The sequence below is a fragment of the Charadrius vociferus genome, unplaced genomic scaffold (assembly GCF_000708025.1).
Source record: "Charadrius vociferus isolate BGI_N301 unplaced genomic scaffold, ASM70802v2 scaffold163, whole genome shotgun sequence".
NCBI lineage: Eukaryota > Metazoa > Chordata > Aves > Charadriiformes > Charadriidae > Charadrius > Charadrius vociferus.
This window is the reverse complement of record NW_009648332.1, coordinates 15,654,145-15,674,332: the sequence shown is the minus strand read 5'-3', so window position 1 is coordinate 15,674,332 and position 20,188 is coordinate 15,654,145. Positions and strand designations below refer to the sequence as shown.

Here is a 20,188-nt window from a genome sequence, read left to right as displayed (position 1 = left end):
TATAGCGCCATTTCCCCCTCCAAAGCACTTTACAGTATTTACATACAGGAATGTTTCCCACCACTGTTGAAATGAAGCCATCTGACTATTACCAGTACCATCTTCAAAGCACCGACAGTTTGAGACTGAAAATATCCATCAGTACTTTGTCTTACTAAGATAATTCAGAATTCCAATTTACAAAGTTCCAACTTGTGCTATTAAAAAGACCCAACAGCTAAAATACAGTATCACAGTGCAATTCTGCAACAGAACTGAGACTTGGATCATTTTCATCAGATTTTTTACAATCTTTCATTTGACCAAGTCTATCTCAAAATACTTTAATGTAAGGCCTTTTAAGAATATCATTCTAAAACATCATTCTTTTTTAGACTTTCTTTATAAGCCTCTCTTACAATCAAGCGCAGAATATTCGTCTTTCCTTCCAGTACATTTACAAACGCTAAGTCCTGGCCCTAAGGAGATATACTAGCATCCTCAGTTTCAGTGAACTTCATGGCATCTAAAGGCAAACCTATTCCTTCCTCCTTGGTTATGGAGTTGGATTTTTAATTTCTTTTTTTGCTATTAGTTTTGAAAATAAATCTGAGATTACACAAAACTCTGTTATTAACCAATCTGAATTGTAAAGTACCTTAAGATTGGCTGCTGGGGTGCTATATAAGTGTGCTGTGTGTGGTTTTGCTTGTCAGTGTTAAAAATACATTAAAGTATCCCAAGTTCACTACTCCACTGCAAAGTCTGCCCTAGTCACAAGGATAATAGCAACTTTCTCATTTTAGAGATTCTTTTTTTTCCTTTCTCTCTCTAAAAGGCTAATAAAAAACATCCCTTGCAAGGGAAGAAGTTGTATTTGTGCTGAGAACTTTCACCAAAAAGAAAAAATAGCTATCTGGCATCCAAATTTTTATGGTAATAATTAAAAAAAAAAAGACTACCACCTCACATACAGCATGCTGCTACCTGCTATGTTATGGCTGATGTGAGAATCTGAATGAGCAGAAAAAATAATTAGTAAAATGAGATATCTATTTGCCTTCTTGTGGACCAAGCACAAAAATTTATTCTGGTACCTTCTTCTCTTGAATACACTAAACTTCAGAGAGGCTTTTTTGATTTTTCATTGATGCATTATACTATCAATATACTGTGGTCACTAGATTCTTATACCAGGATAGCTGTTTGCATTTGAGTACTATGAAAGAATAGTAGCACTGACAGGTATGGGCGAGAACTATGATAAAAGGAAAAATATTAACAGGTAGCAATTTCAATGTGAAGATGATGACTAATCGAATTGGGTAAAAATTAAGAGACAGCAGTGCATCCAAGTACATATCCATTTTTATAAAAAGTGGTTTTGTTTTTAATCTAAACCCTTGATAAAAGATGCACAGAGAACAGATTTATTGCATATTTTATGCATGCCTTCATGTAGTGCATTCCTCTTATATCTTATATGGACACTAAAAAACTACTAGACCTTCACTGTACAACAGTTATTGTAAATTTTTGTTTTAAAGCCTAAACAGCAATTCCATTTGAGTTATACCTTCCTATTCCATGATCACAAAAATCACCTTGCTGCATTTATTTTTGTCAAAGTCACATGGCAACCACGGTAATCATTTGCATGGAAAAAAGGGTAACAGTAAACTATTTAAAGAGTTTGGTTTCTTCAAGGGGATTTGGCAGCTGGAACAAGAAAACCAGCAGGGACTAGAGATCCTTAGACAACAGTGAGAATCACTAGTGAATAACTTGTATCAGAAATCAAGAAACCTCATCACAAATAGCATAATAAATGTGGAGGATTAAAGCATCATTTTAGGCTTCACAGCCTAGAAGACCAAACAGGAACTCTTTACTTTCAAACTCAGACCTGAAGGGCAGCTAAAACCATGAGGAGATCTGATCTTCTGAAGAGGGAGAAAAGGAGGAACTTAGAAAAAGCAACTGCTGTATTACAGGACTGAACACACACAGGACAGACAACAGTCTGCTGTCTCACAGATTAACATTTTTGAGTCCATTCTAAGCCCTACTGATTTCAAGAGAAGAATGACTGGACCCACATTCTTTTCTCTGATTCTTCTTGTGGGAGTCATTTCTTTCTTCAGAGCTGAAAACATGCACAAGACTGTTTGATACAAGGAACACCACTTTTCCCTTTCTTTTTTAGGCAGTCCTTTCCTCCCTCAACCTCCTCTCAACTCTTCATTACCTGACAGAAAAAGGGCAGCTAGAGTGGGGGACGGATGAAGCTCTTGCTAAATTGGGAGAGAATGGGATTGCTGAGCAGCAGAGAGAATTGCATGGACAGACAGATGTTAAAACCCAGCAAAGAACAAGCCTAATTTTTTTAGCAGAAGGAATTAGTTTTGTCTTTTAGGTTCAGTCCATCCTTTATCAGCAAGGGCATATCGGCTACATATCAAGGCTTGGTCAAGGAAAAGGCTCTTTCATTTAACAGGGCACAGATCTGAAGATGGGAGATGTCCTGCACCACATGAGATAACTTAGAAATATGCATAGAACAGAGCAAAAATCCAAGACTGCTTTGCAGGAACAAGAGAGGTAGCAACCCTAATTTTAACAGGGCTTTTCACTGAAGGGAAAGAAGGTCTACAAAAGTCAAATCAGCTGATTTCAAATGGTTTGCATCCCAGGATGAATCAGGTTACAGTGATTTAAGCCCAATTTAATTTAGGCAGGTTTTTAAACCACAAGAATAAGGACATTCTTAGTACATATCAATAATTAAACCAACATATACACAATTAGCAATATCCTACATAATAGTAAACGCTTAACAGCTTGTTTTGGGTTATCCTAGTTAATTGTTAAAAAACAAGCTGAGTAGTTCTATTGTACAATGTCTGTCATTCTACACACTTCCTGTAATCATCAGTCTCTGTAGCAGCTCAGTTCATGACTTTAAGATCCAAATTCAACTGTGTCTTCAGTTATTTTCTTGAACTCGTAGTTTCCTCTGCCATCCATATGCAAGTAGAACTGAAATAAAAGAGCATGTTATCAACCACCTAAAAATTACCAGGTCTATAAATACCTAAATAAATTATATTTTGAAGTAGTTTTAATGCAAAATCTTAAACTCAGCTAGCCAAAAGGTAAGCTGCTCCCACCTAATGTTTCATTAAATCCAACTGCCTCTGCAAAAACAGTTAAACTGTTTTTGTTCATATCATGCATCAGTCTGCTAATGGTCACACCTAGACTTAACACTGCTATCTTGGGTTGTGTGACAGTATACTTAAGGTACACATTCATCCCTGTGTATTAATTCAGTATTTTTCCCCACGGATATAGTCTGTCTGCATAAAAAGCAATAATAATAGTAAAATCTTAAGTTGGAAGAAAAGAAGTCCATGTATTAGAGATTAACCTCTTCTTTTTTTTTTTTTTTATGTGTAGATGTATTAGGTATCTTGAAAGCAATAACTCCATGATGTGTACTGGATTCTGGTTCAAGTGTTTCTTTGAGGCTAAGAAAGAAGACTTAAGTATCTAGTGAGCCTTTTATATTTTTGAGGCTAGATTTATAGATACATTAAAAGATTTTTGGTTACTTTTCCCTTCATAACTAGAAGCATAAGAATATTTCAAATAGTGCAACTGGATTATGAAAGTAAAGTTTTTAAAAAATCACAACATGACTTATTAGCATGTAAAATGAGAACACCTTGAATTGTAAAGTCAATTTAATAAAAAGTCAAACAACAAAACCCCTATCACCTACAGATACCCTTAGCAAAAGCAAAGACTACATACATCATGATGTTTCCAGAGTGACTTTCTGTGGGAGACAGTGAAGAGAGTGATGCCAACCTACATGAAGAAAATACACACAGTAAAGCAGTTAATTTTTCTCATGGGTTAGGCATTACTTATTTTTCAGCATGATCTCAGCTGAAGAGCTTAAATTCATAATCACAAACTTCCAGATTCTATTATTAATGGTACATATGTATAGCCTTAATACAAGATTTTGCAGTAAAAAAAAGAAAAAATGCAGGAGAGATTTATCTTTTTTTAATTGATTTCACCATTCTTTCCTCCTAATGATTTGGCAAAACATAGAATGAACTGGGCAAAGGAGGTAAGGTAGGAAGGTAGGAGGCAGGTAAAACAACAAACCTGGTGATTAAAAGAAATCTACCTTAACAGCAAAAAAACCCTCAACAAAACCACAACAGCCTTTAATGAAATGAAAACTTAAAGTGACAATTTAAAGGTGAATAATTTTCATTTCCTTGCAACTCGGTTAATTTTGCATCCCTAACAGTAGCACCAATTAAAGGACAAAATGACTCTGATGATAAAACCGGTTAACATTTTTTCTTTCTGCAAGGACAGCTGAACCAGGAACTCTATTTTTCCATAATATGCATTAGCGACCTGGCAACAGTAACTCTAAAACAAAAGTACAAATGAACGTTCAAGTTAACAGTATAACAAGTATGTGCAAAACAGACTTAGAAAATTGACAGGGTATTGACATTATGGTGTAAATATGACACTATGGTGTAAATTGACATATTGACATTATGTGGTAAAATTAGTTCAAGAAATACTGCCCATTCCTCTGCAGTCCTCATCTAGTGTCAGTTTACTACTACGGAGGGCTCCTTAAGTTCCAACTTCAAGTTTAAAGTACATATTTCAGTGGATGCACAGCTTTGCTCCATTACCATTCCGAGAATACTGCTACTCAATAATTAATGTTATTTCAAGCCCATTCTTTCCCAGGCTAGGGGACTGAAATTGAATCTTATTGATGTTTCACGTGGCACTACATAGAATCTGAAAAGGCGAGTATAAAAGGGAAATGAAATAGAAAACTGTATTTAATATCATCATGTTTTCCTGGAGTGCTTGGCTTTTCAGATCTCAAAAGAGATGGAAACGTTAATTTGCCACCTTTCACTTCTGTTGCCCTGGCCAAAAACCACCTCTCGAAAAACAAAAAAAAAGTATAAAATTTTAGGTTATTTCATCTTCACTTGACATTCTAAGAGTTTATCTGGAAAAGTAAGGTTACTCACCAGTTAGTAAGAGTTCTCTGATGTACAGAGGCCACATGTACATCTAAATTACCTTAATACCACAAAACAACTATTGAATTCTAGTGTGCATAAAGGGTCCCTGCATGCCCTTCTAACTTTTGTTTGTTTGTTGGTTTTTTTTTTTAAATCTGCACTAGGCATAAGGAAGAGTGCACTTTGTACCGTTTTAAGTTTCCTGTTAACATACAGAGTTATAATTCTAGAAACAAAGAGCTTACCTTTCGGCAGTGGCTGTAAATGTAGCCTTCTACATCAACGCTGACAGCACTGGTGCATTCATCCAGAATTGCAAACTGGGGCTTGTGATAAAACAACCTTGCCATCTGGAACGCAAACCAAAAAGCTACTGTGGATACAGAACTACAACAAATAATGCAGTGTTAGAATTTAAACTACGCATTAGTATCTAAAAATTCACTGTGGCAAGGGAATTTAAGTTGGCACCCACTGAAGCCTGAAAATCCGAGAGCTGTATATTATCTTCACTTTTATTTTTGTGAAAAACAGATTATTTTAGAACTTTTGTTTATACAATCAAAGTGTAAGGTGTGGTAAAAGGTCAACATTTCCCATTAAATTTGGGGTACAATAGGGTCTATTTTAGGCTGTTTTCACAGTATGCAGGTATTTCGCATTTCAGGAGGTTTTTTCTTTAAGTAAAGTATTAATATTCAGTAAACAAAAATCGCTTACAATTCAGGTTACATTTTCAACCTATGCCCAGGATTTGTTAAGTATTTATGCTTTTGAGACTTACCGCCATTCTCTGTTTTTCTCCCCCGCTGAGTACATCCATCCAATCCTGAACACTATCCCAGCCTCCTTCGCGTTCCAAGATTTGACCCAGCTGGACATTATCCAAGTACTCCTTCAGCACCTTTTATTGAAACAGGAATGACAAACAGAGCTTAAGTGAACTTAATAAAGAAATGATTGAAAAATATTATAAAGGATTATACTATTATACTGGTGCTCTATCAACCCTGATAAATATTAAAAACAAACTACATGCATTGTTTTTAATAAAAATTTCAGTATTTAAGTCTGAAGCATTACTCATGTTAACCAAGACAAATGGTTAATGAACTAATTATCATTACCTGGTCAGAAATCCCTTTCTTTCTCTGATCTTCTAAGGTGTCTGGATATATAACTTGATCTCTGAGCGTTCCAAGTGTCATATATGGTCTCTGAAATACAGTTAAAAAAAAAAAAAAAAAGAATGTCAAATATTTCTAAACATAGCCAAAGTAGGAAGAAAGAGAGCATTTGTCAATTAAAGTACTTGGCCTCACCTGCGGAACATAGAACAACTTTCCTCTTACAGGTTTTGTTAAACGCCCACCAAACAAAGGCCACAACTGCAACAGAAAAAGGTTTAAACTTAAACAAAGTCCAATTACAACAGTGCTTTGGATTCTCCCCTGTTTACTTAAAGTTCCCTTACCTCACCAAGAACACGAAAAAGTGAGCTCTTCCCACAACCATTTGGCCCACAAATCAGAACATTTGCACCAGATCGAACCTAAAAATGCAAAGCAAACACATTAAAAAGATAGTGACAAAGAATTTCTGAAAGCTTCTACAAACAGTAAGACAAGCTGGTGTCTTTGTACATAGTACTTTCTGACATTACGATGACTGATTTCAACCAATAATTAATTTTTTTCCAACTAGTTTAGCATCAACTGCAGCTGGAAGAAAACACACTTGTAACAACAAAACCATTTTTTGGGAAAATAGCTTACGGTCTTTTTTTTTTTTTTTTTTTAAACTAAAATGACAATTTTATTCAAATCAAGCATACCATAAAAGCACCTCTTCATTTTGGTTGCCACATTTTTTATAAATCAGATTACCTCTGAAATTATCACCTTCACTTTAAAATTTTTATATTAATATAGTTTTCTGTGATATTAAAAAAAACCCAAACTTACCTCAAAGTTAAGGTCTTGAATCAAAACATCTCCATTAGGTGTCACCAATGGAACATGATCAAACCTATTTGTATTGCAACATTAAAAAGACAAAAAAAAAAAGAGCAGTTGCCTAAAAGCAGCTAATACTGCATGCTTAATCAGAGATTTAAGGAATAGGGCAAGACTTTAGCAGTACTTTTTTCAGTCCCAGTTTCCAACTATTAATAGCTAAGGAAGTTTTTGAACCAAAAGTGGTACTTTAGTGTTTAACAATCCTCTACAGATGATTTTTTTTCCTTCATGTATTTATTTTCTGAATCCTTCTAAGCCTTTGGTCTCCAAAACATCTTATGGATATAAAACTACATTTAAGGATGATGCACTTCATTTTAAACCTGCTAGCGGAAGTGTAATCTGTCATGGTTTGGGCTCAACTGGCCACTGAAACGAGAGACAGTTACAGAATACAAAATGAATGACTTTGGTGCTCACCTGCCCCCTGGGTTTTTTGTTGGGGTTTTTTCTTTTGTGTGTTTAACAAAAATAATAAAAATAGCTCCCCCCTTTCCCCTCTGCTCCACTACGTGCTTTCCACATTGACCAGACTGAGGCTATTTAATCTCTTAACTGGCTTTCCTTTATACCTTTAAGTAGTACTACTATGTCAATACTATGTTCCTCAGTCTGCAAAGAACTGAGGAATTGATTGCTACTTGAGTACATCAATGAAGCGTCCAAGCATATAGAAATACAAACACATATTTTAAACTGAATACAGACTTGCCCCTGTTTTTTACTTCTGAATTATACCGTGGAATAAAATCTGTAACTGACATATTTCTAAGAAGACATTTGATAAAGTGTTAACAAAACGGTCTGGGAAGACATATTGCAAAGGACAGCAGAAAATGTTACTGAAAAAGGCTAAGTCCAGACAGCATATTATGTCTCCTGCTAACATGAAAGGACAAGGATGACTTACAGACTAGAAATGCTGAGTGAAAGTGTAGTGGAACTATTTGCAAATAAATTATGGTGCAGCAGAAATTGCATACTGTAATAATGTGTATTAAAATTTCTATTAATAGTGATAGAGGGAAAAACTTAAAAAGCCAGACTACATTACAAATACTGACGTTGTGGAAACTTTGTAAACATACTTGATAAGGTTATCAGTGTTGATAATTTCTCCAGATCCAGGTATCAAAGGCAAAGCTTGCTTTTTATCTGCATCTTAAATTAAGAAAAAAGTATTAGAGACTGGAACACTACATGGAGATGCACGTATTGCATATTACGTCACATCTACCTTTTTCTTGCGATACCATGGTACGCTGATATTTGCCACTATTCAAGTCCTTCAGAACCTGCATTAGTTCTGTAATTCGAGCTGTGAAACTAAAAAAAAAAAAAACCAAAAAACAAAACTATAAGTAATTAATCCTTAGAGGCTTTAGAAATCCATAGAAGCTCTAATATGTACTCTGTTACAAAGCAACAAAGTTATTTAACCCAGCACAGAAACAGACTGTTTACATTTTAAGAGTTGCACTGAGGTTGGCCAATATTTACAATATTTAGAAGAACCTTTTTCTGTAATAGCCAAATATTTGATAACTTTTCTTAAGATGTAAAAAAAAAGTTTGGTAAATAATCAATACATAATTGATTTATGAGCATTTGACAATCTCTTTTCAATTAAACATTGAAAATGTATGCTGCTACTATTCAGATATGAAATTACTAGTGGACGTAATTAGCACATCTTCTGATATGTTTTCAGCATAAACTGGTTTTAATTTCTACGTTTTCAGGGTCTGCAATGAACAAAGCACATAAGCTCATTTTAATTCTACAGTCAGTTTCTTACAATGCGATGAGAAACAGCAACAACATAACTTTAAGAAAGATTATTTTACACAACTACTATTAAGCTTACCCAGCCAATCTTGTCATTTCACGGCCTGCTAGGACTATTCTGCCCAAAGCTTGAGACATTCTCAGTAACATTCTTCCACTTTGGTAGTAATCCTAGAGCAGAAGTAAGTTTCTTTATGTGGACTAACAAAATTTAAATACAGGAAACTGTTTTAATTATCTTCTACTTACCTCCAAAAGTTCTGCATGAGTACTATTCTGATGACGAGGATCAGCCAGGTTCAAAAATGGACGACTAACCACCAGGTAACCAACCACAGTGGCAAGGTCTGCAGTTTAAAAGTAAATATTAAGCTACAGATTAATTGGAGAAGTAAGAAAAAAGAGAATTCTCATGTAAAAAATTTAGCACTTTTTTTTTATTTCCAGCAACCCATTAGCACTGGACAAAACACTTACATTTGGCAATGATAGTATCAATGAAACCCATAGAGAACCGGAACAGGATGAAATTATGCAAGTGTTCCACCTGGCAAGTTACGGAAGAAAAAATGTCAGACTATATCAGTACGTGTTTTACTATCTCTTATTATTTTACAGATGTTTGATTCCATAGTTATTTTTCACCAAGTCACAGATACCTCAACATGCCTATAACTGTGACAAGTACTACACAAGTGTCCCTGCTGGCAAAGACTTACACTCTAGATCCAAACAACCTACACTTGAAACTAAGCAGTGAGAGAATATTAACTGTGGTGGATGAAAAGGAGGTAAGTGGCAAGAGAAAGACCATTCTATCAGAAACTTGTGTTCTGCTTACAGCCTACTAATGACTGTAACAGCATAAACACCAAGCCACTATAATTTAATTTATATTAATTATGTCAAGAATCACGATGATAAAACTAATTGAAGTTTTGCTTAAGATGATGTAAAAGATAAAAGAAGTCCTACCAGTTTACGGAAGGTTTTGTGAATAGTCTGTTTTTCTCTCAAGTTTCCATTATAAAAAGCAATTTCTTCACTAAAAAAAACCAAAACACAAACCAACCCATCAAGAATGCAACTTCACTTTGTTAAAGATAGTCCTTGAAAAAAAGTCAGCCATAAAACACAGGAATGTAGCCCTTTCAGTTACCTTTTGTGAAAAAGTACAAGCTCTAATTTCATTAGTAAAACATAAGCTTATTATAGCCCAGCTATAGTTTGTCTTTTGAATTAGAAATATAATGCACATACAAATTATTTAATAATAATCTGCATTAAAGATGCAAACACATAGCTCAGAACTGATAGTATCAGACTTTCCAAATATATTTTAACACAGCTTCCATTTACACCACAGCATTACTTTGTCATATATACCTTGCTATCCAATTAAATCTATACCTGTTTGTAATAAGCCGTGAGTTGACGTATCTGTACTCCCCTTCGTATTTTTGTTCTATAATAGTCATCTTGCCAATTGGTCTCCTTAAACGTGTAAGGAAAAAGCCCGAAATAATCAAGTACGCCATCATGCTAGCTGGACCCTGTAAATACCAAAAAAAGAAGAAGAGCTTACCAAAGGTCTCAAAAATCTGTATCCAAAATGCCCAGAAAGCATGAATCCCTTGATTCTCATCTCCCATGTGTCTAAATTACCAATTCAATTACTCCTGTCATTCCCATCATGTTCCTTTCTTTTGTCCTGCAGACATTTTTACTAATTTTACTAATTCTCTGCCCTCAGACACCCTTCCCATCCCAGCCTTCTACTCAAGTTATCATCATCATCCAGTGCAATCTCTGTAGCCTAGTGTCCTAGCTTATTTCACTAATAATTTCCTGGTCTTCTCTCATTTCCTCTCCTTCATTGCTACCTAGTTCTTTTTCTCCATATTTGCTACATTGTCATGGCAGTCAATATTTCGATTCCACTCCCTTCTTTGATCCATACAACTCCAACACATTTCCTGCTTCTCTCGAGCAGTCCTGGTAGAGATGTCTTATTCTTCTGGATCCTAAGCTTCAGTAGTCCAGGGCTCCCAAACTGCATGCTTAAATATTACTGAAGTGTGGCACAGCATAAAACTGAAGGCATAAGCTGAATTTGGCATGAACTACTTGTATTAACTAAATATTACAGAGAGCAATGCAAAGACATCTGAAATTGGAAAAGTTACCTAGGTTCAGCTAAGCCTTACTGCAGCCTGTTTCGAGAAAAACCTACATTATAGGTCCCAGAGCTACTTCTTGTCAAACCTTGAACATTTTTGATAATGCATCATTTTACTGAGGTGAAGAACCATTTTTGAAATGATTCAGCTTATTGGGGGAATATAATGGTCATACAGCTCAATGCAAGGAATGGCTCCTCTTTACAGAGGCTGCAAAAAACCAGAAAACTTATTTTCTCCCATAAATGGAAGTCATGCAAGACATAAGCAGCCAGAAGGGTACTGTACTAAATGGGATTCCCAAGTAACTGCTAGAAGAAAATAAAGAACTTTATTGTCTCTTCAAATTTTTGATTGAATGCCTACAAATTCTGATTTTTATTTTGCTTGCTTCAAGATAGAGATCACTCAGGCATACAACACACTAAGTGTAAAAACATATTTTCAGTATATACCTTCAAGTAATGGATGAATCTATAAATATCATCTAGAGTTTTCCTCAGACTCCAAACAGGCACAAGGCTATAACCAAAGAAGGGAAAATTTGCTTATTATGCTAAAAAAATCTATTCAATTTACCTGAGCTCCTATTGCACTTGTTAGCTTGAAGATGTACAAAACTATATCTAAGAAGGGCTGTAAGAGAAGCATAGAAGAAAAAAAGCATTAGAACACCAACATAAAACAAATACAGAATGGTCCAGAAACCACCAACCACCCCAAGAAGAGTTATAGCTCTGTATTAAAGCACAATACTGGTCAACATATTATACCAACTAAATGCTAAAACAAAAGGAATCTCAGCCACATGACGTTATCCTGAAAACATTCACACAAGAATTGAACATAAAAGCATGATGATATTCAGATAAAGTACATACCATACAAAAAAGTACTTCACTATTTTAGGTCTGTAATAACACTCTGCACACTAAGAGAAGCTGGCCTAGACCCTGTGATTACTTAACTAAAGTAATTGTGAGGAATACTGAGCAGAAGGACAATGCCATGTAGTTGGCTATGTACCTGACAGAAGCAATATTCCAATTTGCAAGCACCCTGTTCCATACACTCTCTCAAAGCTAGAGCAGCCAAACTACAGGTTTTGTGGCAAGAAGTTTTTGAACACATCAACTTGTATTTTGCTTTATACTTCTGCTTGTATGAACAGCACAGCATCAAAAAATATTTAGTCTTGAAATTTCAACAGTATTCTACTTCATTTCCTAAACCCCCTAAAATTTACACCAGAAACAGAGGGAAATGCTTATTCCACCACAGCTCCCTACCCAAAATAATATTTGTGTGTAACTAAAAGCTAGCCACTGGTTTTCTTCTGAAACCTAACTAGCTGAGGAAGTGTACTCATCACTGTTCAACTGCAAAAGAACGTGCTAAGTTCTTTAAAAGAAAATTTAATACAAATTATAACAACCCACAACAGTACTTTAGCAGAGGTCATGGAAAACAGTGTGAAATAATATAATACCATAAACAATTTTTTTAGCACGATGCTCCAAACAATACATATAAATGCAAGCAATTGTTTTAAGCTCTGACTTCACTTTCTAAACATCAACAGCTATTACTCAAAGTTCTCTCTGAAAAGACTTACCTTGCTAAGGTTTGAGTACAGGTCCACTACACTGTTACAGAATTTTTCCACATCCTGTGTAAGGAGTTGATCTGGATTAGCTATTCTGTTGTCCAGATTCCCCATTTTGTAGTACGTATAAGCTCTGAAAGAAAACAATAGCTAAGTGGCAGCCTGCTTCAGACAACTGAGACGGAAAGTAATTCAAACATTAAACGACTGTATGGAGCCAACATAGCTTGTGCTTCTGCCTGACCAGATCCACATTAAATCCTCCAGAACTGTTTAGCTTCCAGGATGTCTCAGTTGAAGGTCAAGCCCATGCTGCTCTATGCACTGCTGCTGAACTTCAGAGTTAGAAAACCCTCACAAACTCTTCATCAGCACGCTTGACAACCAAAATTCAGTGCAGAAGGACAGAAACAGCTACTCAAGTTCATGCATCCGATTCAGCCTGAAGGATTATTAGCACTATATGAAAGCAACTGAAGTACTTTGGAAGCTGACCCAGTAATGGAAGCAGTACAGTGCATTATTTTTTTTCCCCAATTGAGGCAACTTTACTGTCTTTGTATCTGTGTCATATACAACCTGGATAAGCCACTCATCCTTAACTGCACATTAGTTGCAACCAAAAGCCTTTTCTAAACAGTATACCTAGCCTGTTAAGCACTTTGCTACCTTCTTACTATGTAGTTAAAATGATTTGGTTTTATTTTAATCAATTTACTTGTTAAAACCTTTAGACATTAACAAGGTATTACTTACTTAAGATATTCCTCATAGAGGTATCTGGTAAGTCTTACTCGGAAGCAAAGTTTCAATTCATTTAGACCATACTTCAGGAAGTTATTCACTAAAGAAATCTAAAATAAGAGACAGTATTTCAATATTTAGCTAACAAGATTTAATATACTTTAATTAGTTCGCAGCATAAATTGTGCAAACACTTTAGAACAGGTGAATTCTCCCCTTGAAGTAAATAATACTATTAACACACCTAAGACCAACCATATGGCATTTGCAGGACCACTAATTAGGTTTCTGTCTACATTTTTGAAAACTCCAGTTCCCAGTGGATCTCACCATATCAAAAGATTTAATATAAAACTATGTTCCTATAGCATATCTTCAGCTCTTCTGATAAGCTTTAGAAAAGAGCCGTCATTTGACAACCACTACCTTAAACTGATAAATTTGCTTTTAAATATATTGTAAAACAGGTACATTATCTAATAAGTAGTAATGATTATTTCTATCTGGTGCAGGTCAGAAATGTTGGCAAGCTGAAGGAAAGTTAACGGGTGGAAAAAAAAACATAACAAATCTCAAAAGAAGCTGTAAGAAATATAAAAATTGAAGACTAAAAAATCTTCATCTTCAATGGTGTCAAAAAATCCCAAATCTACAAAGTTGAAACATCATCCAATCCATAAGATGTTATTATGCAGTACTACAGATGGAATGCTAAGCTATCAGCCAAATTGCCATCAACAAAACCAACCTGAAAACCTAAACCCATCTGTTAGAAAAATAGCTGCAATCAATAAGGAAACATGCTGACAAAGTCTCCCACCCACTGCAGCCAGAAAGTGAAATGTCTCTTAATACAGACCTGCATGTAGTTTTCATGGGGTTTAAGACACTCATTCCAGATCTTTTCCTCAAATTCTTAATTTACACTTAAAATATGTTCTACTAAAAGGCCAGCACAAGAAAAGCACTTACAGCAGGCATTGCGGCGATGAAGTTGAACAAGTATTTCTTGAAGTCTTTTCTGCTGCGGCCAATGATAGCACTGTAAACAACCATCAGCCAAGAGTTAGTTACAAAAGAAACAAGAAAGTGTAAACTAGCATGTCTTAAGTGGATAAATTCACAGTGGACCACACCGAGAAAATAGAAATCATCACGGAAATCTGTAGTATCAAGTATGACAGACTTCTGAAAGTCAAGTGATAAGTGCCACACTAATCAAGTATCTCCCTCTGCTCCTGCAGTAGCTGCCTGCATTAAGGGCTCAGAAATGCATGGTCACAGACTATCAGTTCCTTTCCTTCTTTGCTTTCATAGTTTCTCGTAAGAGAGAAACAAAGCAGTCCTTCCATTCTACAAAGCACTGAAAGTCTTTGCTGAAATACAATATAATTTTGAATTCACACATCAAGACAAATTCTGACTTGCTTTAATTAGCAACAGGAGCAACAAGATTAATCAGAGGTCTAGAAAACACTTTCTAAAACGATAAGCACTAGGTTTATCACTCTAAAGAGCAAACAGCTTAGTAAGAAGTAACAGTCCTAATATTCAAGCAACATGTCTGAGTCTATGACACCGATGCACTATGCCGCTATTCTGAAGTGCCCTCTTGAACATTCAGATCAACATAAGATTTAGTGTTCAGTGTATAAAATGTGATCAAAAGAACTGAAAATAATTTCATAAGTAAATTTTGGTTAAAACACTAAAATTGCATTCAACAGCAGAAAAACAGTTGATTAACAATTATTTATGTTAAAATATAGGTATCCTCCCCAAAACTGCAACTATACCAGTTTTCCAACTGTTTTATATAAATAAGCAAGCTATAAAACGTCTGAACATGTGTTCTGACATACTACGTTCCCTGTTAAACACAAGAAAATGTTTAAAAATAACAAGTTTATAGATACCTTTCAATGACTGTTCCATTTTGAATCATCCAAATATCACAATACGTGCGGACTACCAGCATCACAGCAATAAGCAGCAAATAACCTGTCTAGTACAAAATTGAAATGTAACAGTTAAACAATGAATAAAATACACCACTTTCTTCTAGTAAGTGGTCCAACTGTATCTAGCAGAAGAGCAGTACCCTGCTGCCCCCAGCTAATGTAATATTTGCTTCCTTTGCAGTAAACACATTAGCATACAATATTTTTAATACAATACTGATTACATTTTTATGGCGAACATTTGTCTTTTAAAAAGCTGCATTTGGTTGATACATATACTAGACACATCCTGTAAGATGGAGGATTGCAGGGATAAAGAAGTTACTGCTATTCTGAGACACCCTTCTGCCATAAGCATAGGATTATATAGATTGTAAGGGACCTCAAAGTCACCTACTCCAATTCCCCCTCAAAACAGGGCCAATAGTAACCAGTCATCAGTCAGACCTTGTACCATTGATCAAAAACCTCTAAATCCAACAGTCCAGCCCATTTTCCATCCACCTCATTGTCCACTCATCCAGCCAATTCAGTTTAGCTATCAGGGTACTAGGGGAGATCTTAGTTTCAAGGCCTCGCTAAAATCAAAGTACCAACATCTGCTGTTCTTCCCTTATCCACGCAGCCAGTCATCTCATCACTGAAAGCAATCAGGTTAGTAAGGCATGATCTGCCATCTGTAAATCCAGTCTGGCTGTATGCAATCACCTTTTTGTCCTTCACATGGCCGGAGTCAGCTTCCAGAAGGATTTGCTCACAGCCTTACTAGGAATACGGTGAGGCTGACCAGCCTGTAGCTTCCCGTATACTTGTTTTTGAAGACGGGAGCGATGTTTGGTTTATTTGGGGATTATCAGCAACCTTTCTGATGGCCATGATCTTTTGAAGTTGATGGAGGCCAGCTCTGTCAGCAGTCTCAGAGGCATTACCATCCATGCTTCTACCTTACGTGTACTTCCTTTTTGTGAACGAGCTGTTGAAGGTCCCTGTTCACCCAGGCTAGCTGGCTGCCATGCTTCCTCTACATTCGGTACACTGGAATTCATTGCTCTTGTGTCTGATGCATGTTGAAGTTCTAATATACTACAGTTCATCACTTAAGTTCTGAGCTCAACTAATGCTCTTTTAAGAAAACTTAGGTGTTCCGGAAAGCATGAGAAAGATGCCGAGGCAAACAATTTCATCTTGCTAAAGTCTAGTCTGCATACCCTTCGTGAAATGATGCTAACAGATGTTTTGACAAACTCAACTTTCCAATAAGGGTTGGCCTAGGTATCAGTTACAAAAGCAAAATTATGGATGAACAGCATGCTATTTAAAGACAAAGAACATTTGTACAGAGAAACATACTAACTGGCATCGAATCAAGCAAAACTCGGATGCTGTTTTAAAAGATATGCTACAGGCAGTAGTTATTAGCTGACAGTAAATGGCTTATCTTGTAATTGAAACCAGAATACAACTTTAGTGATATAAAAACTGAACATACACAGATTTTTATATTAGTATGTTGCTATTTTAAAACACACAATTTAGTCTTATTCAAGTAAAGTATATGCTTTTGTTTAAATTCTGATGTAATTGTAAAAGAAAACTTGACTCCAAAACCGCTCATTTTTAATTGTTACTGCAGGCAACGCTTACCTCTTTACAAAGTGTTCTAGGGACCATTATTTTCAGGATTCGACATATTCTTGCAATAAACACTCTGTCCACCATTGCTCGCTCCTTCTTTCCCTCCTTCTGCTGCACATACAACAAGCAAAACAAGAAAAGTGAGATTTTTTTGGTAATGTATTATTTAAATGTTGATCTGATATTTTTCCTATCCAAGTCATTTACAGCTATCTTCCTTCTGCAGCATTTGCAATATTTCCCTCCAACTTAAGACTTGCTCACATAAGTTGAATGAAATGTAAGAATCGGGAGCGTATGCGCTCACAGCTAACAGAAATCCTAAGTAAGAGAACTAAGCTTTCCAAACAAATTGCAATAGGAAGTAGCTGCTATAATACAAAATAATATTTATTTCATATCTACATTAAAAGTCATACACAAGCAGTGCAGACCACAGCATTAAAACAACCAATTGCAACTTATCATGCAATCTGCCATCTCTTAACATTGCTTGTCCCTAGACAGTATTTTTTAAAGATACCTTCCATCATTTGTCTAGACCATCAATGGTTTAAACTCCTTGACTGTACAGCCCAAATTTGCTTCAAGTGAAAGCAGAATTTGTTATTCCTTTAATTCTAAAAAACAGTGCAACACACACTCCGCGAGCTAAAGCTACCAGACTTAACCCCCCCAATACCCAAACACCTTTTATTTGGGTCAGTTGCACTTGTTTACTCCGTATAACCCTATCTTCTGTCCTGATTAACCTGAATACTTTTAAACCAGCTAATAGTCCAGGTATCTTTTCTTTCTTTCCTTTGTTTTCTTTTTTTCCTTTCACAGTTGTGACACAAAGATTCAGCTCTAAAAACAGACTAAAAGGGCACACATGCGTACTTAAAACAAGTCCTTTCTAATCAACCTAATTCTGCTATGTTTGCTACCCAAGGCTCATGTGAAGCATAAATTATCAATGCCTATACCAACACTACAACATAGTCAGACAGGAAATCTGAAAGAAAAACCTAGGGAGACAGGATAGGGAAGACAAAGGAAGCAGACTGTGATTCACCACTAATCAACTCGGACAGTCCTATCAAGCACTCTATTTTTTAATTTCCAAGGATGATTAAACCACAGAAACTTGCACAAAGAACCCAACTCAATCTCTTCACTTACTGTTTACATATGCAACATCGTGGGCAAGCTCTGAGCCCCAACAAACTCAAATTTACTCTGAATGCCCTGTGAATAAGCCTACACCTGTGTCCCATTGAATTAACTCAACTATAGTCCTGCCCTCTTCAAAAAACTACATGAATGCAAACTACAGATAAAAATTCTAGCCAGATAGGATGGTATAGGTGATGATGATAGATGATAAAAATATTTTAATTAAAAGTTATTTACACAAAAATCCAAGCAATCCCAACAGCTAGAGACTACTGTCCAGGCCTAATGAAGCATGACATGTTACTGCTTTTCTGTAATAGAAATGACATACACAGTGTCTGATGTGCAAATTTGCTAGCAGTACCTGAGTAAACGTATTTGATGTCTGAGCTGAACCTATTCTTCCTCTCTATTCATCTCTTCCCCATTTCTGTGTCTGTGTTGCACTTGCGTTAATACCAATACCTTCTTTCCCAGAGTTTTTTTTCCTTGGACTTCTCATCCAGTATAATTATATCCAAGATAGAGAGGAATAAGAGCAAGCTAGACAAATTTTTACAAATAGGTATAGCTATGCAAAACATAAGCGTTTATGGCAGATAGTGTAGTTAAGTTCTGGCTAGAAGCTCACATTATGCTTATACGCACCTTTATATTTATCCAGTGCAAGCCTTTTCATAAGTTTCAAGCAAAGATGGAAGGTACATGGAATAGTTACCTATTCATACCATCATATGACCCACTATTTCTAATCATGGGCTCTGCCCTTTGGGCTGTCATATTTTATTGGAACAAAAAACTTGACTTAGAGGGATATAATACATCCTTTTCAAATAAATGAATTAACAGACACACAAAAGACGAGAGAAATGCCAAACCTCCTACCAGAATTTTGAAGGACTTTTTTAGAAATTGTCAGACTCTACATCTTTTTCTATACTTTTTTCTTTTAAATAAAAAGGAAATACAAGTCACACCAAATCTACAGGCAGCTGTTTGTTGCTATGCATACAGCCAAACTCACAACACTAGTCCTTAAACATTCATGAGGCACAAAGAAATGAAAAAGCACATGGTACACATCAAGCACATATCATTATGCAGTCAAACCTCAGCCACATGAGATTAACCCGATTATTCCATCTGTTTCACCAACACAAGTCTGAAAGTATCATTCAAACCACATTTGCACCATAGCCATCATTCTGTCCAAAGTAAAACTACAATTATGGGACTTAAAGTTAAAAAAAAAAAAATCAGTATTATTTAAAATTATGAAAAATATATTACATGAAGAAAGAATTACCTCATTGTTCTGCAATGCTTGTTTTCCACTTCTTTTGCTGTAGAGGAAAAATAAAGTATTTTACTTGTTATTAGCACACATTTCTCTATACATCTCTATACAGAGGAGACAAAAAGGAAAGCTTGGGATTACATCCCTATCTATTTCTTCCAAAGCAGTACAATGTCTCCACGGCATGGCTACCTTTTGTCAAACTTATGCGCTGTTTTTATACAATTTCAATGAAACCATGCTCCTTCCACCGTTTAGTTTCATGTAGGAAAACTAAGTCTCCCTCTTTCATCTCTGAGTTTTGCTTTACCTTGGCTTCTGTATCATAAACTCCTAGTGTTTTTATGTTTCTCACATATATTTGGCAAGCATGGCTACGTGGTTCCACTCACCACAAATGAAAACTACATGAATGCAGATTCAGCAATCCAAGCAACCCAACTTTGATGTTTTGCATTATCTACATAAGCCAAACAGATTTGTTTTGCATTACATTTGCCTTTCAAATAACACATTTTACTATATATAAAGATTATTTGTTCATAAACATGCTGCAGGGGAAAAAAGATCCTGTGAAACCAAGTTCCTGGAAAGGTTCTGCATTGGAAGGGGACCTAGTTTTTATTCTGTCCTTTTTCCTTCCCCTGCATTTTACAGAACAGATAGAGGAAAAGTATTTATCAACTAGTGCTAAACAAACATTCAAAAGTACAATGCTATTCTTCTTCCTCTCCTTTT

General features: G+C 35.7%; 1 protein-coding gene across 1 annotated transcript; it reads right to left on the bottom strand.

Annotated features, from left to right (window-relative positions):
• Window positions 1-2,150: 2,150 nt before the first annotated feature.
• On the bottom strand, window positions 2,151-19,498 carry ABCD3 (ATP-binding cassette, sub-family D (ALD), member 3). Its single transcript, XM_009884751.1, has 22 exons — window positions 19,460-19,498; window positions 17,005-17,103; window positions 15,316-15,404; window positions 14,372-14,441; window positions 13,412-13,509; window positions 12,665-12,788; window positions 11,629-11,685; window positions 10,280-10,422; window positions 9,845-9,914; window positions 9,347-9,416; window positions 9,119-9,216; window positions 8,949-9,040; window positions 8,319-8,407; window positions 8,170-8,242; window positions 7,028-7,091; window positions 6,538-6,615; window positions 6,386-6,451; window positions 6,191-6,280; window positions 5,848-5,967; window positions 5,309-5,413; window positions 3,796-3,852; window positions 2,151-3,018 (listed from the first exon to the last, which is right to left on the bottom strand). Exons 2-22 carry the CDS (start codon window positions 17,077-17,079, stop codon window positions 2,941-2,943), a joined length of 1,806 nt encoding a protein of 601 aa, XP_009883053.1. The 5' UTR covers window positions 17,080-17,103; window positions 19,460-19,498; the 3' UTR covers window positions 2,151-2,940.
• Between the last annotated feature and the right edge of the window lie 690 nt (window positions 19,499-20,188).